Source organism: Zootoca vivipara, chromosome Z1 (assembly GCF_965207765.1).
Source record: "Zootoca vivipara chromosome Z1, rZooViv2.hap1.1, whole genome shotgun sequence".
NCBI lineage: Eukaryota > Metazoa > Chordata > Lepidosauria > Squamata > Lacertidae > Zootoca > Zootoca vivipara.
Genome location: NC_142583.1, coordinates 53,835,382 through 53,861,977, shown reverse-complemented (window position 1 = coordinate 53,861,977; position 26,596 = coordinate 53,835,382). Strand labels below are relative to the sequence as shown.

The 26,596-nt window shown below is 44.3% G+C and overlaps 2 protein-coding genes across 4 annotated transcripts in view; both read right to left on the bottom strand.

Moving 5' to 3' along the window:
- LOC118084407 (sodium/hydrogen exchanger 9B2-like) overlaps nt 1-10,286 on the bottom strand; it is a 25,632-nt gene extending 15,346 nt beyond the window's left edge. Inside the window, exons 1-6 of one of the 2 annotated variants that reach the window (XM_088661116.1) lie at nt 10,148-10,286; nt 9,940-10,050; nt 5,361-5,458; nt 4,541-4,679; nt 2,661-2,831; nt 786-928 (exon numbers count right to left, since the gene is read on the bottom strand). In XM_088661116.1, coding sequence (XP_088517242.1) covers nt 786-928; nt 2,661-2,831; nt 4,541-4,679; nt 5,361-5,417 — 510 coding nt within the window. In that variant the 5' untranslated portion in view covers nt 5,418-5,458; nt 9,940-10,050; nt 10,148-10,286. Of the gene's footprint in view, nt 1-785; nt 929-2,660; nt 2,832-4,540; nt 4,680-5,360; nt 5,459-9,939; nt 10,079-10,147 lie in introns of those variants that run through there. The other variant, XM_035113893.3, reaches the window with a different exon arrangement.
- LOC118084406 (sodium/hydrogen exchanger 9B2) lies at nt 10,281-26,596 on the bottom strand. 2 transcript variants are annotated; one of them, XM_035113891.3, is made up of 13 exons: nt 26,183-26,596; nt 25,083-25,231; nt 23,533-23,632; nt 21,663-21,843; nt 21,382-21,552; nt 19,766-19,908; nt 18,614-18,741; nt 17,457-17,632; nt 16,782-16,888; nt 16,437-16,586; nt 14,262-14,370; nt 11,851-11,987; nt 10,281-10,984 (listed from the first exon to the last, which is right to left on the bottom strand). In XM_035113891.3, the coding sequence occupies exons 3-13, from the start codon at nt 23,620-23,622 to the stop codon at nt 10,745-10,747; spliced, it is 1,632 nt and encodes a 543-aa protein (XP_034969782.3). In that variant the 5' UTR covers nt 23,623-23,632; nt 25,083-25,231; nt 26,183-26,596; the 3' UTR covers nt 10,281-10,744. The 2 variants fall into 2 exon arrangements, with proteins under 2 accessions (XP_034969782.3, XP_088517241.1); XM_088661115.1 differs by lacking the exons at nt 10,281-10,984; nt 11,851-11,987 and adding an exon at nt 13,291-13,548 and having other exon boundaries at nt 26,183-26,399.

Below are 26,596 nucleotides of genomic sequence, written 5' to 3'. Positions count from 1 at the left end.
GGGGCTTGCAAATTTCCCCCACATTCTTTTTCAAGCAATGCATGCACAGGCAACACTATCTAATTTTAATTCCCTTTGGGTGAGAGAGAATTAGAGACTTGCAATGCCCTTCATTTACAAATATACAAGCAGAGCGTAAGTGGAAGTAATTCATAAAACATAAAACAGTAATTAATAAAAAAAAAGGGTCTGTGGATCAGGAGCTGTAACAATATATTCAGTAAGATGCTCAGCCTTCAACTTAAAAAATTCAGAAACTTAATAAAAAACAGTGACATAGATTAGGAGTAGAAGTGTGTTGAATTGGTGCTAGCCAATAGTTGCCTTCACAGATGCATTTTCCCCAACGCACATTTGGCATTGCAAGAAACTTGCTCCAAAAGATTTTCCAGAGCTTGCTCCAAAGCAAAAAAAATACCGGTACTTTTGTACCAAATCATACCACTACAACTGCCATAAAAATACTGTATCTGTTTTCATTCTTCCTTAGGAATGGAAAATGTAAATCGAACGGTGCTTGAATCCAAGAGATGTGGGTTTGGCATCTAGGTTACAACTCTGTTTTCTGGGTTCTGATGTTTAGAGAGAGGTAGGGTGGTGAAATTATATCTAGCATATTATCTAGTGAATATTTGGAGCTGGGAAGAGTTTAAAGAATAAACAATCTTTCTGCGGGCCACATTCTTTCATTTTGCTTTTGTGTGGTCACCAGGAAAGCTCTTTGCCATACTTCTCAGTGTGTTCAAAAAGATTTTGCACATGTTAAGGACCATTTCATACTTCACCTTTGGGTCAAGACCAAGGCCAGCAAGAGCCAAGATAATTGAGAGGGCAATGTTTCGCAGGGCAGCTCCCCATTTCACATTGATCTGGACTAGTTTACTAGTGTATGGGACATTCCTGATGAGAAACCCAGCAAGCAGCATCCCTAAATGGAACAGAGAAAGGCATGTCACTCATTGCTGACATCACAGGCAGCAAGCAACGTTTGAAAAGCATGGGGTAAAGTGGCTGCAGTGTTAAATAGTGTGCCAGAATAACAATATGGAATGGGGCTGGGATTGGACTATATCACTGGGGGAGGGGGTTGAATCCTTCGCCCTCTACCCTTTCACAATTTAAATCTGCTGGGAACTACCCGTAGTTAACAGTTGCAGGCAGCTGGGGAAGAGAGCACCATATGAATGCCTTTTCTCCAGTCTGTACCAAATAACAACTGTGGCACGAATTTAAGTCAGGGAAACAGTTTTGTGCAAAGGTGAAAAGATCTCTTCTCCAGAACTGCAGCCCAGATCCTGTTCAAGCCCTTTTCTGTGGCTGCTTATAAGTCTGAAAAACAGTATCTACTTACAGTCATACCTCGGTTTTGCAACCGCCTCCGTTTGCGACCACTTCGGTTTCCAACCACTGCGGACCCGGAAGTGTTTACATCCAGAAGCGATCTGCACAGTGCACGGATGCGCAGAAGCGCTCTATCGGCGCTTCGCGCACGCTCAGAAGTGTGCCTCGGGGAGTGACAAATTCGGGGAGCGACCAGCTCCCCGGAACCAATTGTGGTCGCAAACCGAGGTACCACTGTATCTAATTTACATGGAGATCTCACTCACAACTGGGAAACACTGGCCTGTGAGTGCTCCAATTGAAGATGCTCAAGCTCAGGACGAAAGGGAGAAATGTGCTAAGAGGAAGGAATGCTTGGCAAACCCTCACTGTGATTAACTCCTGCCTGGAAACCTATGTCCCCACTGTGGAAGGGTGTGGGGGTCCAGAATTGGCCTCCACAGTCACTTATGGACTCACTGTTAAAACTGGTGCTTGTGGAAAACAGTCTTACTTGGCTACGAGTGATAGAAGAAGAAGAAGAAGAAGAAGAAGAAGAAGAAGAAGAAGAAGAAGAAGAAGAAGAAGAAGAAGAAGAAGAAGAAGAAGAAGAAGACATGCAGATAGGATTCACTCTGCCCCAACCACTCTGTGCTGTCTCAGATGGAGAAGGAAAACAGCCTCCCATCTTAAACTGACAGTGACTAGTAGATGCCATTCTTCCTTTTTCTATTTGACAAGACACAGAGATCCCTGGGATTGATGCTACTGTGCATCAGGTGGAATTCAAACTCCCCTAACATGCTTACATACTTGATGAAGCATGTATATGACCATCAACATACAAATAAAGATCCTAACAGCAACTTACCAGCTTTTCTTAAACAAACAGCTCCTTGCCTTTTGTCCCTCTCCTGCCCAAAATACAAGGGGCCCAAGTCCAGCTCAGTCTGAGAGGTAGTTAAGCATACGTATTCAATGGGTTTAACAAGACTGACACCTTTTCCTCTTTTGCCTGGATGGGATCATGTGTAGGGTGGTGCAAATATGCTATATATCTTGCTTACACTTGAGAGTCCTCTATTACTCACTGGGTGGAGGGGGGAAATGGACAAAGAAACTCTTAAAAACTAGAAATACCCTTTGCAACATTTTGGTTACCTGCAGGAAATAATAAGCCTGCAATTGATCTCCAGTGGAAACCTCTTGAAATGATGCATAATGAATAAAAAAATTGGGAGCCTAAATTGACATTTGGACAACTCTGCTGTCATATCGAAAAAAATCAGGTTTATGTAAAAATAGGATGGATGCACAGTACCTGATAAAGCAATACTTACCAAGAAGACGAGGGAGTGGAGGCAAGCCAGGTACTCTAATGGACTCCATAATTTTACCACCAAGTAAAGAAGAAAAGAAGAGGAACAAAAGTCCAAAGATATTTCCACCAGGAAGACACTCCTTGCCTACAACAACCCAGATCACAGCCCAGATCAGCGCTGCTGCTGCTACTGGAAAAACAGGGGAATAAATGCTTCAGCATCCTTCAGAAATCATGTTACGTTCTTCAGAGCTTCGTGAAAACCAATTTCTGGTTAAAGTAATGAAAGAAACAAAACTTGTGCTAGCAATGCACTTTTCTGTGCCGTGTTTGTTTTCAAATGTTTGTTTATAAGCTGGTCTGTGACCGTAAGAATAAATTCTTCTGAATGTTTGTTTACTTTGATTCTTTATTTAAAGCTACTGTGAAATGCTTGTTGTCATCCAGACGACAATGAGGGGCTGTTGCAAATCAGCTATGGTGCTAAATGTGCTACCACGCAACCCGGGCCACAGATGAGCGTGATTGCTTTTTTATTGTTGTTCTGCAATCTAAATAGATTTTAGAGAAGTTTCAGATCTCCTCCCACTTACTGTTATTTGTTTGAGAATGGGAATTTTTGGCAGCCCCTACTGTTCTTTCCCACTGCACCAGAATGGCAGCGCTGGAAAGTGCAGGTGCAATTTTAGAACAATTTCCTACACAGCTCTGGCGAATGGAAACGGAAGTTACAGGGAGCCAATGGCACAAAGGTGCTTCCATACTTACCCTTCTTTCTTTATTCCTGGGCCATGAATATTATCTCCAACAAAAATCAAAAGCAATAAAGACCATTGCAAATAATATAAACGGATTGATAAATAGTAAAACTTTCCCCTATGTAGCCATTTCATCTAGGATCTTTAGAGATTTTCACTCAGTGGCCAGGCATGAATCGTAATGTTTTCCGTAGATCAAATTATTTGGGTCATAATCTGTACACATTACAGGAGAAAGCATCTCTTAGTGTGTGCTTGGTCGTGACCCACTTTCAAGATAAATCTGCATAAATGTAGTGAGGGTTATAGACTTTTGGGAGTTCACTTACAAGAGAGAACATTAAGACCGGGCTTAAAAGCTTACAATAATGATGAAAACAATAACGGTTAGGAATGAACTGCAGAGCTGATGGATCAAAATGGAAGGGATATCAGTTATCTTGTCGGTTTAGCAGACAAAAGAATTTCGGTGGAGTTCTGAAGGTTTTGGTTAAGGCTCCTGAAGGTTTTACTTGATTTATCACACTCTGATTTTCCTCCAAGGAGCTCTGAGTGGGGCTAAACATATCCAGGCAGGTTAACTGAGCCAAACCTGCTGAAGAACTACACGTGTACTTTCAGAGCATTCCCTGGGACATGAAAACGTTAGAATGTGTTACATGTCTCTTGCCAATTCACCTCTGAAGGGTGCTTGACGACCCCACAATGAATTATCCTGGGATAATCAGCCTTGCAACTTACTTAAACCTCTGGTTTGTTTCTGCCTTGTAGAGGTGGATCAGAGGTTGAAGGTCAACATCCCCACACAAATCGGAGACCATGAAAACAATCCCCGTACTGTTAGCTGTGGCACTGTGCAGAATTCACAGCTCCATAGGCCAGCAGAGCGATGTCTGAATAAAAGCCAGTAATTGAGGGATCAGCTGATTGTCGGTGACTTCACTGGGATTAGCTACATGCTGGAGTTCACCATCCCTGACAAAAGGGGAGTCACCAACTGATCAGCTGAAATTATACTCTTTTAAATATAAAACCCTGGAACTTGATATTAGGTTGGAAAAAAAAACCCAAGACAATTATAGCCAATAGAAAACCAAAGGGTGGCTGTATTCTCTTCGCCCTTTGCATTCCCTTTGCATACCATTTGTTACTATTTCAGCAAATATGCCTTGTGGAGGGAAAATACATATTTGCCGCAGTCTTCCTGGTGGCTCCTCCTCTTGCAGTTCAAAATCCTTCAGGGACATTTCCTCTTCATTTTCTGCAGTGAGAATTTCCTCCTGATTTAAAATGGGGAGAGCAATTGACGTACCAAATAATGCCAGAGTCCCACACATTTTCCCTAAGAAGCAAGTGCTACTCAACTCAATGGGGCTTACTTCCGAGGATATACTGTGACAAGACTGGGGATTTGGAAATCACAAGGTGAATAACGTCAAAAGGTAAAGGGACCCCTGACCATTAGGTCCAGTCGTGACCGACTCTGGGGTTGCGGTGCTCATCTCGCATTATTGGCTGAGGGAGCTGGTGTACAGCTTCCAGGTCATGTGGCCAGCATGACAAAGCCGCTTCTGGCGAACCAGAGCAGCACACGGAAACGCCGTTTACCTTCCCGCTGTACTTGCACTTTGATGGGCTTTCAAACTGCTAGGTTGGCAGGAGCTGGGACCGAGCAACAGGAGCTCACCCCGTCACAGGGATTCAAACCGCCGACCTTCTGATCAGCAAGCCCTAGGCTCTGTGGTTTGACCCACAGCGCCACCTGCATCCCAACGTCAAAAGGGCCACTGCTTAATTCTCCTTTGTGAAGTTACCAGGCACAGCTATCTTTTGTTAGTGAGCTTTCACCCACTAACTGGGTCTTCCTAAAGTTCTTTTGAATGGGGGAAAGGAAGACCTTTCCCTGTTCCAGCTGACGTAATCATTTTTGACCCAAACTGCCAATATATTTATACAAATACCTGAGCTATTTCGGGCTCGTCATCAACCTTATTGCTCTTTGCAAAGAACCCTCCCATCCTTACTGTTCTTCACAACATCTTCCGACATGCTGACCAACCTATGATTTAAACAAAATGTATTTCAGGTGCCATATATTCTACCTGATTTAAATGGGCCCCCCCCCAACAGCATTGGAATTTCTTTCTATTAATATTTAAACATTCAGCTTCCCAGCCACATGGTTACTTGCTAAATTACAGTGGATTTCGATCCAATGATCCAAAGGTAGAAGGAAAAACAGTCAATGCTCTTCTGCAAATGTCTGTGCAAGTTCATACAGTGCTATAATAGGCAGGTTACACAAGAATACTCCGGTTTCTGCCTGAGCATCAAGTATGTATTTGAAGTTGCATAAACTCTTGAGTAAAAGAACATCTTTGGATTTGGGTTTCTTTTTTCTAGCTCTAGCAAAATCTTGCAGATCAACTCACAACATTTACTAAACTGTGTACTGTATTTGGTTTTCCCCCCCTGACCTAGTAAAAGATTAGTAGCCTGTGCTGCCATGCTGGCTGCAGAGGAGGGAAGCCTTCTAGGTTGTGTACACCATACCTTTAAACCACATTCCTTCCCTCAAAGAACTCTGGGTATTGTAGTTTAAGAGGTGCTGGAACACTATGAGGAGTAAACCGCAGCGCCCATAATTCTTTGAGGGAAAGAATGTGCTTTGAATGAGCTTTAAAATTATGGTGTGTACAAAGGTAAAAGGTAAAGGACCCCTGGATGGTTAAGTCCAGTCAAAGGTGACTATGGGGTGCAGCGCTCATCTCGCTTTCAGGCCAAGGGAGACGGCGTTTGTCCACAGACAGCTTTCCGGGTCACGTGACCAGCATGACTAAACCACTTCTGGCGCAACGGAACACCGTGACGGAAACCAGAGTGCATGGAAACACTGTTTACCCTCCCGCTGCAACAGTACCTATTTATCTACTTGCACTGACATGCTTTCGAACTGCTAGGTTGGCAGGAGCTGGGGCAGAGCAACGGGAGCTCACCCTGTTGTGCGGATTCGAACCACCAACCTTCTGATCGGCAAGCCCAAGAGGCTCAGTGGTTTAGACCACAGCGCCACCTGCGTCCCTATAGTGTGTACAAAGCCTTGGTAGGCTGCCAACATGTAAAAGAAACTGACTTCAGATGGGAACACAGTGGTTTGGCAAAGCGGCGCTGTTCCATTTAGCTGGCAAAGCGTGAGCAGCAATGATGACCTTAGGGTGCTAAAATCAATGAAAAGTTATAGTTGTGGTTTGGCAAGGTGGAGGGGCCAAATGTTTTTGCTTTGTTTAGAACTATGGCAAGAATGAGAACATCTCTAGCAGCCCAGGTGTATATTGTTTAGGGTTGCCATATGCCCGAAATTTCCTGGACATATCTGGAATACTGCAGGCACAAGCACAACTACTTTTCTATCCAGGTTTTCACTTTTTGAAATATGGCAACCCTGATATTGTTATGAGTTTGTGTGTGCCAGGGTTTGTGGGTGCAAGACACCCACAATTCCTGTATTTAGTAAGTGTTAGAATTTAATCAATACTTGGAGAGTTAAACTGGAAGCCAGACCCTTAATAACTGGACTCAGCTCCCCGTGTTCAAAAGATTGCCAATTGCAGAGAACAAGGGGAGGTGGGTTATCAGCAAAGCAAAGACTCTGTGCCAGCCAGCAAATGCAAGGAGCCCCTCCCTGAGCTTTGAGAGCATTAGAAGGCAGTGCTAGAGTTTTTGTTAGAACGACATTTTAGGATTTCAGTTGGCTGCGTTGTGATTGATGTGAAAAAGGTGTCAGTCTGTTAAACTTAGCAAGCTGGAGAAGGGGTCCAGAGGACAATGTGAATTGCCTGTTTTGAATCAGAGGCTGAAGCAAGGGAGAAGGGACACTCTTGGAGGGCAATGTTTCGAACCTCTCTATCATAGGCTCAGGTTTTTGTTTTTGTTTTGTGTGTGTGTGTAAATAAGCCATATATTATAAATACACCACACCACAGTCTCCGCTGTGCCTCATTTCCAAAGGAAACATGGACCCTGGGTAAGTGGGGATAAAAAATTGCAAGCAGCTTTTCAAAAGCGTCATATCAAGATCACCTCCTAAACACTTGCTTTCCGAGACTAAGACTGCTACAACCCTTAAGACACATACTAGGGTGTAAATCAATGGGCCTTACTTCCAAGTAAACATGCTTGGGATTGGGCTGTAACCAGTGCTTTTTTCCCTAAAAAACATGTTTAGGGATACTCTCATTTTCCTACTCATATTGAAATACTGCCCCTCAATGAGGCCAAACTTAAATTCACAAAATGTTTAGGGGTATGTGTACCCCTGCGTACCCCCTGAAAAAAAACACTGTCTGTAGCGCTCATTCACCTCTGCACTGACTTACATGGGAGTAGCTTCCAGCGAACCCAGTGGGGTTTAATAAACCATTAACTGGGCCCAGCTGCAATACATTTTTTGTCTCAAGCAGCTCGGCTGAACAATGTGGGCCAGTTCAACGGCGGATCAATGTAAGCGCGTGTGCTGGCCCTCTCAAGAGATAAATCTCTACCTGTCTTCGGAAAGTTACACAGAAGCCGCTGCTCACCCATGGCGGGCAAGAGGAGACAGAGGGCCCAGAATAGCTGACCACCGAAGCGGCTGAGGCCGATTTACACCTTCCAGTGGTCAGGCCAGGAGGGCGGCCTTGAAGAGTCAACCTCCGTCCCTCAAGCTACGTTTCAGTGGCAGATGGCCAGGCCGGCTCTGAGGTGACCATTTCTCTCTGGGGACTTGCCCAACCCTCTGTCAAGCCATGGAAACCAAGATGGTGTGGATTAAATCCCACCCTCTCCAACATTCCGCTTGATTAACGGTCGCTCCCGACCTTCCGGAAGGAAGGAGGGCCTGGAGAAAGAGCGCCAGGCAGCGGGAGAGAAAGCCAACTGGCAACCAGGAGGAGCATTCCCCTCAGCTGTTTGTGTGGAGAGCATGGCGGGAATTTGCTTTTTTTGTTGTTTACAAAGGAAACTTCTCAGGAAACCAACAAGCAGGAGGCTTGGACTGCTGCACCCACAAAGGGGCACTGACAATTATCTGAAGCCACTTTCACGCAGCAATACATTTGAGTTTCTGCTTCCCTTTTTTATAATTGTTTGCATGTTTTACACATTATATCTAAAATAAGCCAGCAGTCATTAACGATCGAAGTGCTTAACTGCATCAAGAACTTGAAAACTTAGAATATAATTGGACAGACACACACACTGTTGTTGTTGTTTAGTCGTTTAGTCGTGTCCGACTCTTCATGACCCCATGGACCAGAGCACGCCAGGCACTCCTGTCTTACACACACACACACACACACACACACACACACACACACACACACGTGTGTATGTACAGTGCTTTTTTCTGGGGGGGGACACAGGGGTACGCACCCCTAAACATTTTGTGAATCTAAGTTTGGCCTCATTGAGGGGTAGTACTTCAATATGAGTAGGAAAATTAGAGTACCCCTAAACATTTTTATTTAGAAAAAAGCATGGTGTGTGTGTGTGTGTGCTCCTGAAAACGTGCATTCTAGTAGTCAACAACTGAAATTACAGCTTTCGTTCCTTGCACCAGCCAATATTTCTCATCCTTCTCAAAACTGTGCTAGGTGTGAGCTTAAGGGTATGTACAAGAAACCCCTTCAGGCATTCAGCCCAGGAACGTGAGGGCACAAATGTGTAGAAAGAAGTGGTGGGTTCCTCCCCCCCCCCAGTGTATACTCTCCAACATTCCTCAGGTGAAAATAGGGACACTCTGTTCTACATCAATTTCACTGCTTGCAGATTTCTTCCAGGTCAAGTACAAAAGTTATTAGAGGACACACATACAAAATGGAAGTAATTTAAGCACAGAAATCTTTGAATTTATGCACTGCATTCAGGGAAGCCTGGGGGGGGGGAAATCCTAAATCAATAAATACAACTCACTAGCAGTGATACTGATGTAGAACAGAACATCCTTATTTTCACCTGGGAATGCTGGAGGGCTCCAGGTGTGCTGCCCAGTGAGATGGGACAGGTAGTCAATGTGGGGTAGGTACTCCAGGTGTTGTTGGACTTCAGGTCCCACCAACACATGACTACAACAGAGAACAAGATTGTCAAGGTGGATAAAAGGGATGTTTATTTTGGGTAATTTTGTATTTTTGAATTTTCTTACATTAGTGCAGGCATCCCCAAACTGCGGCCCTCCAGATGTTTTGGCCTACAACTCCCATGATCCCTAGCTAATGGGACCAGTGGTCGGGGAAGATGGGAACTGTAGTCCAAAACATCTGGAGGGCCGAGGTTTGGGGATGTCTGCATTAGTGAATGAATAGGGTTTGGGGGGGGTGGGGGTATTTGTTTTGTTTATAAAATGCAGAATTTGTAAAATGTGAATCATACCTTCTTCAAATAAAAAGTTGTTATAAAAATATTATACCAAATACATATAGACATACAGTTGTACCTTGGGTTACAAACACCTCGGGTTACAAACACTTTGGGTTACAGACTCTGCTAACCTGGAAGTAGTACCTCAGGTTAAGAACTTTGCTTCAGGATGAGAACAGAAATCGTGCTCTGACGGCGCGGTGAGAACGGGGAATACCTGTTCTGATGCCTACTGCAGCACATGCACGGCACCATCTAAAAAACAAAGTACATAGCCTTTCTTGAGAACATTTGTGCCGTTTTTCAAGTAATCAAATAGATTAATTAAAGCTTGAATCATATGCAGACTTACCTGCCATTAAAGCTCTACGGGGCTTACATCCGAGTACACGTGTGTACAATTGCACTGGAATATTCTGTTATTTGGGTGAAACCTCTATTTAAAACACTTTAATATTTTAGGATATAAGAAAGGAAACTAAATATCAAGTGGTGAAAGTTTATTCCAAAGACTGGGAACATTCTGTCTACTGAACATGAATTAGCAATGGAATGCTTTTACCAGCTGTTTGAAAAATCCAAGATCTCACTTTTGGTTCTTTGTTTACATTATCAATCCTGTATACCTTCCTGCTCTAGAACTTTATTAATTCTCAGGAACCACTTCAAAAGTTTCCTTTTGTTGGCACTCATATTCCCAAATCAGACTGATCATATTTCAGCAGTGAAGTGGCATGTCCGAAGGATGTACTCTGCTTGCGACAGCTCTCAAGAAGTTCCAAGTCAAGGCTGAAGAGGTTGATTTAATTCAATCATATTTTTTCCATCAGTCCTCAGATTGCAATGTATTCCATGGACTTTCAGACTTCTGCAAGCCACTACGGGACACTGTGATACCTAGACAGTGCAGAGTACTGATTTATATGATTCTGGGGGCATTCCCTGACTCTTACACTGCTCCAGATGTTTCCATTTCTTCTCTTCCTTCATGTCCATTACCATCACTGTTTGTTTCAGTAGCCTTGTGTAGAAGTCGGGGCCCTGCCAGGCCAATTATCAGCGCTCCAATTGGAGCTGTGATCAGGATTCCCAGGAAAGCCACCGTCAAGATATCCATGCTGTATTTCATCTCTGTGACCTTTTCACCTTGACTTCGTGCTGTATCTAAGGCAACAGAACCAATTGCAGCCTGGCAGGAGACAGAACAACAAAACCATCATTATGAAGACTCATAGAGTTGGAAGGGATCGCAAGAGCCATCTAGTCCAACCCTCTGCAATGCAGGAATCTCAGCTAAAGCATTCAAGAAACCGGATTTTAAAAAACCCACCTTCCGGTGCAGAGTCTCCCGATGTTGGTGTTACAGGGACAGAAGTGTGAAAAAGAGTCTCATGTGGGGATCCAACAGGTCCTTTCTTGCAGTATCTTCAAAGCTTGATTACATAACAGACCAGTCTTCAAAGGTCCCCCTCATGTTCAATTGCTATGATTGATGCAGAATGCATCAGCTTTCCTCCTTTCGGCAATCGTTCGGGATCATTGCTGGCTTTCAAGAGCCTTGGGAGCACAATTCAAATAATCTATCTATGCTTCTAAAGTTCAGATGGATTATTCTTGACTACCTTTGGTGGCGCAGGGGCCCAATCCACCTCTAGCGATGTTCCCACCTTTATTATGCAGCTCGGTTGCTTTCTTTTAATCGAGGGACAAAGAAAAAAGCACCAAGAACTGGGGCAGAATGCTTGTCTTATGTCCTGAGCATGTGCCAAGACACAACCAAATGGGAGCAAATCCATAGCAGAAAGGCTATGCTAAAGCTTCGATCCCCTTTGGTGGCCATGGTGTGTTGTTAGTTTGTATTTCTGACTCTGTCAAAATATGACCCATTACCAATTAGTTGCTGCCCAGGACTCGCTCTTGACAATTTTTTAGATGGGCTAAAAATACCCATTCATAGTAGTATACCATAGTGTACCATAGCAAAAATACCTTTAAGCAGTACACTGTTAACACCCTTGTTTGTAGAACATATAGGTCTGTTACTGCATACTGCACCTGGATGGTTGCTTTGGGGATCCATGCCAGTGAAATAAATATTTTCTCCTTGAGGTCAAAGCCGGCACAACACACCAACAGGAATGTTGTCACAATTCGGACTATCAGTGCAACGCCCAGTGTAGCCACACAAAGCCCTGCAACAGAGAAATATGACTCATTGGTCCTCTTGGAATAACAGGCCTGGCCTTCATCTTATTAGTAAGAACAACCAAAGGCATGGGTCAATAGAGACAGGCAGATATTATTCAGATGGACCAGCAACAGCTAGAAACCCTTTGCAACTGTTTTTTGGAAACACAGCTGCCAACAGCAACACTATTTTTACTCATCTGTTGGCATCCTGTCTACCTTCAAAATGAGAACTCAAGGTAGATGTGTTTGTTCATGGTAGCTAATTAATAACCTAACAGAGTCAAACTGATGCATTTTCATCCCATACAACCTCTGCCAGATTTCATCTTCATAAGAAAACAGAAAAGGGAAATCTGTGTGCAGTGATTGAAGGCTGTAGGTCGCTTCCAGATCAGACAAGACAAACACGGAAACAAGATGAAGCCGTTTTGCAATGCAGAGCAAAACAAGACTGAATATCCTGAGAACCCTAGGCCCAAATTTATATTTTACTTAAAACAATTATTGAAACACTGCCGTAAGTATATTCCGGCGTATAAGACGACTGGGTGTATAAGACGACTCCCAACTTTTCCAGTCAAAATATAGAGTTTGGGATATACTCGATGTATAAGAGATACGACCCGGCGTATAAGACGACCCCCGACTTTTGAGAATATTTTCCTGGGTTAAAAAGTAGTCTTATACGCAGGAATATACTGTAACTGATTTGGTTAGGACATTATTAGTTGCTAGGAGCTGTGAAGTCAGAAGCAAGTGAGTTCAACTTCAAAGCTGGCAACCGCTGGTGTCAGATAGTGGCTATGAATCGGGAAGTCCCCAGTTTGAATCTTCCACCTGCTATAAACTCATTGGATGACCTGTTCGGGAGTTGGTCTCTCCCAACCTCAGTTTCCCAACTATAATATGGCAATAACTGCCACCGACAAACTGGACTTAGGAAAGAAGATCATTACTCCACCCAGGTGATAGAGAAGGAACAGGTGAAAGGAGCTCGCTTCATTGCCCCATTCCCTGCCAGAAAGAACAAAACTGCAACAAACACCCTGGAATCCCAAACCATCACCAGGGGATTAAAAGCTGCTGGGTTGTGTGCATTTTGAGATTATGGGGTTTTTTGTGTGTGTGCACACGCCTGCATTGAAATCAATTTTAAACCATCTTGCCCATCATTGTACCAGGGCAGATATAAAGGTTAAAGGTAAAGGTAAAGGGGCCCCTGACCATCAGGTCCAGTCGTGTACGACTCTGGGGTTGCGGCGCTCATCTTACTCTATAGGCCGAGGGAGCCGGCGTTTGTCCGCAGACAGCTTCCGGGTCATGTGGCCAGCATGACTAAGCCGCTTCTGGCGAACCAGAGCAGCGCACGAAAACGCCGTTTACCTTCCCACCGGAGCGGTCCCTATTTATCTACTTGCACTTTGACATGCTTTCGAACTGCTAGGTTGGCAGGAGCTGGGACCGAGCAATGGGAGCTCACCCCGTCGCAGGGATTCAAACCGCCGACCTTCTGATCAGCAAGCCCTAGACTCTGTGGTTTAACCCACAGCACCACCTGGGTCCCTATATATAAAGGTTACAACAACATAATAACGTAAGACTTTTCACATTTTCTTATGAAAAATTTCAGATTTCCCTAGCTTTGGAAGAAGGACTCTGTGAACCACCCTGAGACCTCCAGGTATAGGGTGGTATATAAATTCTAATAATAATAATAATAATAATAATAATAATAATAATAATAATGCCCCTCAAAAGGTGTGCTAGCTAGCTCACAGAATGTCACTGCTTTCTTTAGGAGTCTTACCAACTGTTTCTTTTTTAAAAATATTTTAATTAGATTTTACAATTTTATAACAGTAATAAAAACATAGCATGTGACATAGAAAATAAAGAACAATTCCCCAATATTCCCTCCCTCCTCAGACTTCCCTCAACTTCCTCTTCTGGTTGTTAGCATATTGGCTTTCCCTGCTACTTGTATTATTGCTTCATATTACATCCTTAATTATACCTTTATTTACTTTATATGTTGTAAGTATTTACTCAAACCCTGCTAGGGAGTCCATTTATTCACATTGCTTCTGTAAGTACCTCATAAATGGTTCCCAATCTTTTTTTAAAAAAATCTCTATCGTCCTTAGTCTTTCAGTTAATTTGGCCATTTCAGCATACTCCAACAGTTTTTCCTGCCAATGTTCTTTCAATGGTACAGTATTTCAGCATTTTTCCATCTTTGGGCTAGCAGAAGTCTAGCCGCGGTTGAGGAGACTTACCAACTGTTTCAAGTCTGAGAGATGAAATAGATATTTCAGCTCCAATTAAACCAAACAGGAAGGGTTCAAAGATTTGCCAGGCAACCGCAACAATTTCTTCAACTTTCCTCTGCAGGGGGAGAGCAAAGACAGGCAGCATTGCTTCCCACACTAGTATTGGACTGGGAGGGCTGGAGACACATGTAAACTTACCCCTTCAATAATCATATCAAGCATGAATTTTAAAAGTTGTTCAAACAGTGCACGTTTGATTATATTTTTATTCATAAAACAGTATTAATTGACTTTCAAATATGTCCTGGAAGAACTATTCTGATAACTAGGCTACCCAGCTCCTGAAAGTTGCCTGCAAAAATGTTTATTTGCACCTGCTAAAAAGATTCCTCTTCAGACAAGCCAGATGCTTAGAAAGTTGAGGCAATTGTAATCTGTTTTTAGTATGGTTTAAAGCAGGGGTTGGACGCGGGTGGCGCTGTGGGTTAAACCACTGAGCCTAGGGCTTGCCGATCAGGTCGGTGGTTCGAATCCCCGCGACGGGGTGAACTTCCATTGCTTGGTCCCTGCTCCTGCCAACCTAGCAGTTTGAAAGCACGTCAAAGTGCAAGTAGATAAATAGGTTTCCAAGCGGGAAGGTAAACGGCGTTTCCGTGTGCTGCTCTGGTTCGCCAGAAGCGGCTTTGTCATGCTGGCCACATGACCTGGAAGCTGTATGCTGGCTCCCTCGGCCAATAATGTGAGATGAGCGCCACAACCCCAGAGTCAGTCATGACTGGACCTAATGGTCAGGGGTCTCTTTACCTTTACCTAAAGCAGGGGTTGGCATGTCTTGGGCCGGTTCATGGTCCCGCAGACGCTGCTGTGGGCCGGAGTGCATGTGCACAGCTTCCCATTGGCTGCAGGAACTTCCTGCAGCCAATGGAAAGCCAGCCAGCGTTGCAGAAGGTGCACACGGGAATTGACCAAGTGGGCAGTGAGGATCCCCGGGCGGGCGCAGGGGGACCATGGGCAGGTTAAATGACCCCCATGGGCTGCTTGTGGCCGACCCCTGGTTTAAAGTATGGTTCTAAGTTTCTTCATTTTATTGTTTTAACTTTTTTGTAAACCACTTTGAGGGTTTTGGGGATTTTTTTTGCAATCAAGTGGTGCATACATTTTATTAAAAAGATAAATAAATAATTTCCTGGTTTTTACTTATAAGAGGCGCTTGTCTTATGGGCAAAAAAAAAAAACAGGCTGGAAAACATTTTGCAGGCAGCAAGTTCTCTTTCTCCTTTGCTTGTACTCTCACCTGTGTGGAATTCCTGGTTGCCAAGGGCTACCAGGCTTGTTTTTAAACGCAGGCCTGACTTGATAAGACAACTTAGATTATGCAAGACACACCTTTTAGAATGAATGCTGGCTGAATTGACATATTTTTTGGTGTGATGGTTTTTAAGCCTATTTGTTCAGCAGCTTGTTCCAACATACCAATCCCTCTATTTCCAAAGTTTAGAGGCCACTGCTTTATGTAGCCAGAAAACAGCACCAGCTGCAACCTCCGGGCAACCCCAAGGTTAGCAAAAGTACCACCCTGAGCTGCTGCATTTCCTATTGCAACTTTTTGCTGCAGCCCCTGCTTGTAACTGTCTATTTCCCAGACTTTCAGCCTCTAGGATTTACTGGCCCTGATCTTGCTCTAGACATTTGCAACAAATAGTGGGACAGAGATGCACATTCCCATTCTCATTGGAAGACAGACCCAGTCAGTTCAATGGGATCTGCATCTGCATCAAGAGTAGAAGCCCACCTTCACGCAAGAATCTCCTTTGCTGGCCAGGACAATGGTTTCCAGTGCCTAAGTTAATAATAACCAGCTACTATAAGGAAATCTTAATGGCATTAGATCTATTTCACAACTAGGGTTGCCAGACTCAATAGAGGACAGGACTTCTGTGTCTTTAATTGCCCTGCCCTCTTTTGAGCCTGGAAACCTTAAAAGAGAAACCAGCAGACCCTTTGCTTGGAAATTAAACAAAGGGTTTGCTGGTTTCTCTTTAAGGTTTCCAGAATCAAAAGAGAGCAGGGCAATTAAAGACACAGAAATCCTGTCCTCTATTGAGTCTGGTAACCCTATTCACAACTCTCATATTTCGGAATCAGTGTGATTTTTGGACAGTGTGTTAACTGAACGCTCACCTTATCATCAGACCACACCATACCAGCCAGAAATGCCAAGACAATTGTGCAGAGCCCACCGGATCCAGGGAAGCCAAAATACATGCTGCCAAAAACAGCAAACACAGATAGACCCACCACAAAGAATACTCTCTTCCATACAAGGGATGCCTAGGATCAGGAGATAAAAAATGGATAGATCTGCATGAGTGAAAAATCTATATTATTATTATTATTATTATTATTATTATTATTATTTTACATCACTTTTAATTATTTTCAGCTAAAGCATGGAGAGTTCTTTTTAACCATTCCCTGCTTCTCATGCTCCAAAACTGAGAGTCTCCAAAATATTTCCCTCTTTACCTGATCCTTGCTAGGGAAGTAGCAAACGAAAACTCCCAAAAGGCCACCAGCTACTACACCGACAGCAACTTCCAGCACACCACGGAAGATATTTTCAAGGATGGAGCCTGTTTTGACAAAGCAGGAGAAGGCTGCTCAAATGGATTTCTGAACAATCTCCTTGCAAAGGAACTACCAGAGGAAGTATCCAAAGTGGTGATTAGTTTTATGCAAAAGGTAGGACTATGGGAGAAAGGAAGGAAGGAAGCCACAGGCATTCTAATTTAATTATTTATGGCAGGAGTGGGCAATCTGTTGCCCTCAACCACATTTCAAGCAGGTAGCAAGGAGGGGAAGGTGGAAAGGGAGGTGTTAGTAAGGGGGAGGAAAGAGGAGAAAGGAGGGGAGTGGAAGAAAGAGGAAAGGATTCATTGCATCCACTTTTTTACTCCAGGCCAGACTCAAAAATAGGTTGCCCACTCCAGCCTTATGGCAACAGAATCAGCCTCCTACCAGCTTCCACCCTAAAGCACCAGGTTTCACAAGCAAAGATGAGTGTCACTTCAGATTGCAAGTGGGGTGCATTGTGGGTTTTTTTATTCCATGCAATTTGTCGTCTGTATGTAGCAAACGATCGCATCAATAAGAAAGGCATATTCAGAGATGCTCATCGATTCTATGAAGTAGCCAGGATACCTGAGGAGAAGGCCATCCCTAAGCAGGTATTGAAGCCCGTGATAGCCAGGATGTCATCAAAGCTCCCAGCAGCCATGAGCAAGGTCGGGACGCCCTTGTCAACACCATAGCCTCCCGCTTGTAAAATCAGCATCGAGGGGACAACCACAGCAGGGGACACAGCGCCTAAAACAAATCTGAACAAAAACACACAATCAACCCTTCATGCCCGTTTGTGGGCACATTTCCTCCACTTCCTCTTATGAAACACAATACTGATTTTCAATGCGTTTTCACACAAACTCGCTTCCATCCAAATTGAGAGAATGACCTAGCTGCGTTTCAAGCCAATAATGTGTACACGGTCTCAGCCTAATGCAGCTGTCTATGTTTCCTATAATTGTTAGAAGAGAGCATGGATACCAACTACCGTATTTTTCGCTCCATAGGATGCACCTAATTTTTAGAGGAGGAAAACAAGAAAAAAAATATTTTGCTTTCTTGAATTGTCCTAGGCATAGCAGCCAACTCCTAGAGGCCTAGGTGCCTTTGCCCCCCCCCATTAAATATTTGAGGAAGCTTCTTTTGCAAAGGGGGAAAGCTCCATATATTTTTTAAGGATCAGCTCAAAGTTGTGCAGCTTTTTTTGCAAATGGGAAAAGCCCCATGGGGGGGGGGTCAGCTCAGAGTTGTGCATCTTTTTTGCAAAGGGGGAAAGCTCCATTTTTTAGGATCAGCTCAAAGTTGCTGAGTTTCCTTGCAAAGGGGAAATAATCCTGTTTTATGGGGTTCAACTCACAGTTTTGCAGCTTCTTCTATAGGAAAGGAAATGGACCCATTTCTACAGTTTCCAGACAGATAATCTAATCAGCCAGTCATATGTCTCCCTCTGCAGAAAACAATTGAGGCCTAGGCAAGGGGCCGGGAGGGGCCGGGAAGGGAGTTAGCTCTCTTATCTCCCTCCCCTATCTCTTGCAATCAGCTGCTGAGCGGGTTCCTTTCAGCTCATTCCCTCTTGGTAGCCTTTAGCTCTTTATTAAAAAAACAACAACCACGATCTGCCTTTAGCCCCTGGGCAATTCAGCTCCAGGGACCACACATTCGCTCCATAAGAGGGAAGGTAGTTTTGGTTCAAGAAAAAGAAACACATCATTTCTAAGCTCGGAAAATCTGCTCACCCTAACATAAATCCCCACTGCCAAGGCAGGTGCATGAGAAAGTGAGACAAGACAGCTGCAGCGCATGCTTCCACTATGCAGGGCCCCACGCTTAATCTTAAGCAGACAGCCTTCAGTTTTTTCAGAGCCTGAAAGACAAGCATATTAACACATCAGCAGTGTCAGCACAGAAGAAACACCATTGAGTTTTGCTCTGCTCAGCTTTCATAATATAGGACAGAAGAAGGGTGCTTGGAGGTAAAGAATGTGAAGTTCATCTCTTTCTGGGGTCATCAGAGGTTCTTACTACAAGAGCAAACAGGGATAGAGAGAAGAGATCAGGATATTATCAAGCGAGCATGTGGAGTTGGAATTGATGATGGGGAAGAGTACTTCCCCCTGTGAGCTGAGCTTACAATGACCTTGTCCGGGAGCCATGCTAAACCATGGAGCCACAGTGAGCTTATGTGACACAGCCACAAGAAGTGCAGAAGCCTTCATTTGATATTAACCACTGCTGGCTGTGTCGTCCAAACCTGGACAAACTGTGACTGAAACAAGCCAACTTCACGCCACAGTTCATGAAGCTGGTTTGTTGCGACAAACCATTGTTAAGACTAACCATAATCCAAGATTTGAACAATATGTTGAACTGTGGTTAATCAAAAACAGAAGCTCCTGATTTCTGCCTCACAACCACAGCAGAAGAGGACAGGTGAGGGATGTGTGAGAGAGTGCCTCATTCTTACATCCAAACACAACTCAGAGTTTCTTAAATTCTGCCATCTGAACATGGCTTAGAAATAGATTGAAATTAGTTACAGGTTCAAAAAGGCCACGAACTGAGCAATCAGTTCTCCATGGGGATAACAGGCTTCCCTGTGTAGAGCAGATGTTTTCCTCATGCAAAATTTACAAGAACTTAACCTTAAACCAAGCCTTATGAGGAACGGTTTAGGGAATTTGAGATGTTTAGCCTGGTAAAGCAGAGACTGAGAGGAGATATAATAGCCATCTTCAAATATCTAAAGGGCTGTCACATGGAAGATGAAGCAAGCTTGTTTTCTCCTGCTCTGGAGGCTATGACCTGAACCAATGGATTCAAGTTACAAGAAAGGAGATTCCAACTAAACATCAGTAAGAGATATTCAACAGTACCATTTAATGCTCTACCTTTGGGTCAAGGCCAAGGCCAGCACGAGCCAAGATAATGGAGAGGGCGATATTTTTCAGCGCAACTGCCCATTTCACGTTGATCCGGACTATGTTACTGATCAGTGGGAGATTTCTGAGGAGGAATCCAACAAGCAGCATTCCTAAAAGGAAACGGGAAAACATACTGCCTGAAAAAATTCTGAATAAAATTAGATGCCTTCACAGGTTAAAGCATTCTGTCCTCACAGAAACACAGCTCAAGAGGAAGAAGATGAGCCAGTGGTTACACAGGGGGTAGATTAAAGCAATTTCTGAATTTGAAGATCTAATGGAAAATCCCATTTCCATACTCCTGGCATTGAGTCAAATATGCTTCCCAGCATATAATTTTTCGTATTTGTATTCCAGCCTTCCTTTTAGGAACTCTGTTAAGGTATACAACAGGTTCTCCCCTATTAGCTTCACAACAATCCTATGGGACAGGTTAAGCAAAAAGAGACTGTACCTGATCTGAAAAAGTCACATTCTCAATGGAACTTAAAGATGACATTCTGTAGATTGGGAAAGTTAGCATATGTGTAGAACTACCAAGTCACTCACTCATAGGACCATAACCTGATAGAATCTACCTACCTTCTCAAGATGCTGCAGAGATTTAAAAAATTAAACATGCTTCAATTGAACTAAAAATAGTACCTCCCCACTCTAAGAGTTTCTTCAGCACCAAGAAAATCTCTGTGAAAGTTTTAAGTAGCCGGCCCTAGAGGATACCTGCACTGTTAACAGAATGGATTCACATCAAGTTTGTCAACTGATTAGAGCTGATCTTTAAGTGAGTAATCACTTGCCCTTTAGCTGATTAATCAATTCAATTTAACAGTGCAAATGGCTTCTTGAGATTCTGACAATTATTTTTGCTTATTAATTTTTACAGAAGACCATTTCCTTTCTTTTTAACTCCATATTAAAGAAGTTCTCCAGGAATAATTTAGTCTACCCCCCACCAAGAAAAAAACCCACCCATGCCCAAGCAATTAAAATTTGCCATCACCAAATAAAACTGTTCCTCTCTAATTAATCAGTTAAAGCTACAGTTGATTAATCTAACAATTAAACTTAACACCAACAGGTTATATAATCTGACTGCAGATAAACCTCCCTGTCATCTCTGCCCTGTCATCTCCAGAAATAATAATAATAATAATAATAATAATAATAATAATAATAATAATAATAATTTCTTCTTTATACCCCACCCATCTGGCCGGGTTCCCCCAGCCACTCTGGGCGGCTTCCAACAAAACATTGAAATACAGAAATCAAACATTAAAAGCTTCCCTAAACAGGGCTGCCTTGAGATGCCATCTAAAGGTCTGGTAGTTGTTGTTCTCTTTGACCTCTGGTGGGAGGGCATTCCACAGGGTGGGTGCCACTACCGAGAAGGCCCTCTGCCTGGTTCCCTGTAACTTGGCTTCTCGTAGCAAGGGAACCGCCAGAAGGCCCTCAGTGCTGGACCTCAGTGTCCGGGCAGAGCGATGGAGGTGGAGACGCTCCTTCAGGTATACTGGACCGAGGCCGTTTACAAATCAAATTTTTGTAAAAGCAAAATGATGGCAGGCTCATTGACAACTTACCAAGAAGCGGAAGGAATGGAGGCAGACCGGGAAGTTTAATGATGCCCATAAATTTTCCACCAATTACAGCGGAAAAGAAGAGGAACAAAATTCCGAAGAGATTCCCACCAGGAAGGCACTCGTGGCCTGTAATGGACCAGGCCACAGCCCAGACCAGCACCACAGCTGCCACTGGAAGAAGAAATAAAGTTGGAGAGGCATGAATATATTTCTTAGCATTTGTGAATATGTAACTAAAATAACTTCACACATTCCTGCCTCTTCCTTTTCTTTTTACATACCATTTGACACGATTCTGGCAATTATGCCTTGTGGAGGACAGGCACATATTCGCCTCAGTTTCCCTGATGTCTTTGACTCAACCACAGGCTCTTGAGTTTGATGCCCACAGCTCTTCAGCAGAGCAGTCTCTTCAGTTTGCGTATGACCGTCAACAGCTTTGGAGTCCAAAATACTGGCTTCCTGAATTAAAACGAGGAAATGTTATCAACGATAACAACCATAATCTGCAGACTTCCACCGAAGCACCAAATCGCCAAGGCTGGAGTCCTCGTCATATTTACAAGGAAGCTAGCACTGCTGAAATTGATGGGGCTTACTTCTGAGTACAGTGGTACCTCGGTTTATGAACACAATTGGTTCCAGAAGTCTGTTCATAAACTGAAGCATTCATAAACTGAAGGGAACTTTCCCATTGAAAGTAATGGAAAGTGGATTAATCCGTTCCAGACGGGTCCGCGGAGTACTCAACCTGAAGCGTACTTAACCCGAAGCATGGGTGTAATTGGTTCCGGAAGTCTGTTCATAAACTGAAGTGTTCATAAACTGAAGTGAACTTTCCCATTGAAAGTAATGGAAAGTGAATTAATCCGTTCCAGATGGGTCTGTGGCGTTCGTAAACCGAAAATTTGTAAACCGAGGTGTTCATAAACCGAGGTTCCACTGTAAATGCATTTAGGGTGGGCTGTGCATTTCTCTGAAGAAGACTCAGAATTTTAGAGCTGAAGGGGATCTTGGAGGTTATCTGGGCCAACTCCCATCTCAGTCAGAGGTTCTTGAGTGTCAGTGGAGGAATTTTCAGCAGGACCCCATCTAGATCAGGTGTGAGTTGGAAGGGACCCCAAGGGTCACCTAGTATAGGCATTCCCAACTTTCGGTCCTCCAGATGTTTTGGACTACAGTTCCCACCATCCCTGACCACTGGTCCTGTTAGCTAGGGATCATGGGAATTGTAGGCCAAAAGATCTGGAAGGCTGCAGGTTGGAGATGCCTGATCTAGTACAACCCTCTGCAATGCAGGAATATGCAGCTGGCCCATATGGGGATCAAACCGGCGACCTTGGCGTTATCAGCATCACGCTCTAACCCAGTGTTTCCCAACCAGTGTGCCTCCAGATGTTTTGGGACTACAACTCCCATCATTCCTGACCACTGGTCCTGCTAGCTAGGGATGATGGGAGTTGTAGTCCCAAAACATCTGGAGGCACACTGGTTGGGAAACACTGCTCTAACCAACTGAGCTAATGGCCATGTTCCTGCATGGCAGATTTTTCTTCAAAATAAAAGTGGCTTGCTTAAGTATGATTTTTAATAAGCATGAATAACATAACCTAGAGCCTGCCCCTTAGCGAGAACACAACTGGGCAGAGAAGACGACCCCAGGACTGAAAAGACAGGGATCTCGCTGTGCCTCTGGTACAGCAAGTTGAGAACTTGCAGACGTCCAATGAAGCAGGATGTTTGAAGATTCAGGACAGCCAAATTAAGTGTTTATTCACATAGCACATTACTTAAACTATGGAATTCACAACCGCAGGGTGTAGTGATTGCCACCAACTTGGATGGCTTCAAAAGAGAATTAAACAAACTGATGGGCGAGAAGTCTATCAATGGCTTCTAGCCACAATATCTATGTTTTGCCTCCGCTGCCAGAGGTAGCAAGTCTCCAAATGCCAGTCGTTGGGAATCACAAGTGGGGAGTGTGCTGTTGTACTCGGGTCCTGCTTTCAAGGTTCCCATAGACATCTGGCTGGCTACTGTGAGAACAGGATGGTGGATCAGGTGGGCCACCCTCCCTATCCAGCAGGCTCTTCTTCTTACGTTCTTCTATTCAGGTCATCCATAGTTGTAAAGGATCTGAACCAGCAGTACCTGAGCTACTAGATGCATGGGAATAACATCTGAGCTTGCATTTGCAGCAGGTAGTGTTTCCTCACTCTCTGCCACCAGGTCCTCTGGCATTTTGACCAACCTATGCAACAACAACAACAACAACAACAAAAAGTAAAGTTGCCTATCAATCAACAAACAGAACTTTCAGGTGTAATAAATCCTACCAGTTCCAGATTTTTTTTGGTCAGCATTATGACTTTCTGCTATTCATCTTTTTAAATGAAAGAAAGAAGGAAGGAAGGAAGGAAGGAAGGAAGGAAGGAAGGAAGGAAGGAAAAAAAACTGCCCTTTCTTGCTTGAACTTCATCAGTGGTTGTCTGCACTAAACCAGGATTGGTGAACCTGTGGTCTTCCAGATGTTGCTAGACTATATCTCCACCATCCCTAACCATTGGTCCTGCTGGCTGGCTGGGGCTGAAGGGAACTGGAGTCCAAAATCATCTGGAGGAGGGACAGGTTGCCCCCAATCCTGATCACAGGGAAAGGCATACACCAAACTATTCAATCTGAGCCAGGAAGCGTGTCGCCAGTTTTGTATTTGGAATTTTTTTGAGTCACTTCATCGGAAAAAACAGTGACATACAAATACAAAAGCAAGCAGCAATAAACCCCAATTAGTAAGACCTTTCAAAGTTGTGCAAGGACTACACACTCCCAGCACAATAATGCTCTTTCAGTGGGCAAAAAGAAGCTTTTCTAAGCACCAAAAGCTATAAAGTAATGAAGACCGAGGGGTTTCTAAATTATATTTCATACTCCCATAATTCAATGGCAGCTCCCCCACCCAGGTTAATTGTTGTTCTAAGCAGGGGGATTTTTTTTAAAATCACGATCATGCCTGGAAAGGATTACTGGTAAATGCGTGCTGCCATCCTGATTAGAATTGCCCCCTTCCCTGCATCTAGTATTAAATTTAAAAAAATACTGGTGTCATTGCTAGCTGTGCAAGTAAAGTCTAGGTTGACCCTAGCAGGCCTGCTATGTGGTCAGATGCCCTGATGGTGAGTATCTGAACCCACAACGTAGCCCAAACTGTCAGTTTACACAACTGGATTATTTGAAATTGGGGTGATAAGCAGCTATGTGTTACTCAGGGTACACCCACTGAGATGAATGAGCATGACTAAGTAAGGTTGATTAATTTTAATGGGTCTACTCTGAGTAAACCTTGGTTGACTCAGGGTCTCTAAGGGTGCACCAGTGTAGTGTTGACCAGCCACATGCATGCATTCTGTATTTAACTGCCTGATGAACTGTGAGTGGCTGGGGGGGGGGGTGTCACTCAGTATGAAACAAGCAATCACAGGCAGGCAGTAGCGTGAGTATGCAGTGAAAATATGGCCAGGCTGACTTCAGAATGAATTGGCTTTGCACATCAAACTTGACATGACCACAAACTTGACATGAGTCAACAGTGTGATGTAGCAGCTAAAAAAGCCAATGCAATTCTGGGCTGCATCAATAGGAGTATAGCATCTAGATCAAGGGAAGTAATATTACCACTGTATTCTGCTCTGGCCAGACCTCACCTGGAGTACTGTGTCCGGTTCTGGGCACCACAGTTCAAGAAGGATACTGACAAGCTGGAACGTGTCCTAAATTTTCTGGTATGGTCTTCTTACTCTCTCCTGCAAAATACTGGCAGTATGGTCAGTCTAGGAGCTTCTAATTGTCAGCCCTGGGAATACATTACAAAATTGAAAATGACTTTCTTTGCCACCATATATGCATCCAAGTAGGTGACCATTCCACCCTTGAGGCATACAACTGCTGCAAGGTTTCAGGAGCAATGCTGGTCCTATCATTAGACAAAGGAAGGTGGCTGAGATAGGCAGCTGGCTGGAGAGTTGTGGAAGAGCAGCAAGGGAGGAGAGGCTTGCTGGCTTTTCTGCCTCAGGTGCCAAAATCGGGTGATTGGCTGTGGGTATTTGGCACATCTGAAGTAGGTCAGTGCGTCATTTTGTGCGCCACCCTGGAGGGCAAAACGTCCTGGGCCACCACTGTCCAGGAGGCAAAAAAGACTGACGGGGGCCAGTGCCTGCCAAGCCACAAGAAGAGCATGTGCTCATTCTCAAGAATGCCAAGCTGGCCTGGTCACTGCCAACTCTCTAGAGTTCTGCTTTCTGCAACTAGACAGACACGAAATGATTGCTTTTTCCAACAAGTCAAAGCAACTGATTCTTAGCGTTGCCAAGGGAGGATGGCACGCCTGGAAGTGCCAATCCCCTGCCTACGTAAACAACAACAACCCAAAAGATAATGTAAGGTGGCGCATCTGAGCGCACACGCCCTTCCCCCGCGCAGGGAAATCTGGTCGACAGATGCTCCCTCCCCTTCCTCTTAGCGGAGAGAATGGCGTCCTCACGCCTAGATTGCCGCTAATACCATGCGTCTGATGGACAGCTTTCTTTGCCTCGGTTTCGTCACATATATGCAGATCGTTTTATTTTGATCAAGGTTTAAATGATCCATTTTTCTATGTTTTAGCGGTTCTGTAAATAGAATAGAATAGAATCGTGGGAGATAAGTCGGCCGGTTCCGCGGCGCGCGCACCTTTGCGCACAGACCTGCTTCCAGTTCAGCTCCTGGGGGATTGAAAGAGGAGGGCGCGCGGAATAATCGTCCCTACCTAGGAAATGAAGAGCCTCAGGCCTTCTAGAGATTGCAGCAAGGCGACGAGGGTGGCTGCTGATCCGCAGGCTACCGGCTTTCTGCCGCTACTAGCGGTGGGGGCCGAGAAGGCGAGCTCGCCAGGCCGTTCAAAACGCTGCAGCAAGACGCGCGGGCAGAGCCGGCTTGGAGACGCCTATTGCGCCCGGGTTCCATCCTTTGCCAAGCCTCCCTCCAACGCAGGTCGCGCCCGCCTTAATAAGGGGCCCTCCCTTTTTCCCATTTGGAGGAAGCGGGCTGCCAAGCTCCGCTTGCAGGGATCAGATGTACCGGTAATAGCAAAGTGGCAGCGCGACGGAAGATACCCCGCACCTTGGAAAGCGCAGGCAGATAAAAGGGAAGCGGGCATCTGTTTCCAGGAAGCAACCGACTG

Bases quoted from the DNA above. Each gene is read 5' to 3' on its own strand.
- LOC118084406 (XM_035113891.3), bottom strand. From the start codon at position 23,622: ATGCCAGAGGACCTGGTGGCAGAGAGTGAGGAAACACTACCTGCTGCA. The intron at 18,742-19,765 runs GTAGAGCATTAA...CTTGTCTTTCAG, and splicing joins GCCTTGGCCTTGACCCAAAG to GCTCTGAAAAAACTGAAGGC. The intron at 16,587-16,781 runs GTAAAGAGGGAA...TCCTGATCCTAG, and splicing joins ACTTCCCTAGCAAGGATCAG to GCATCCCTTGTATGGAAGAG.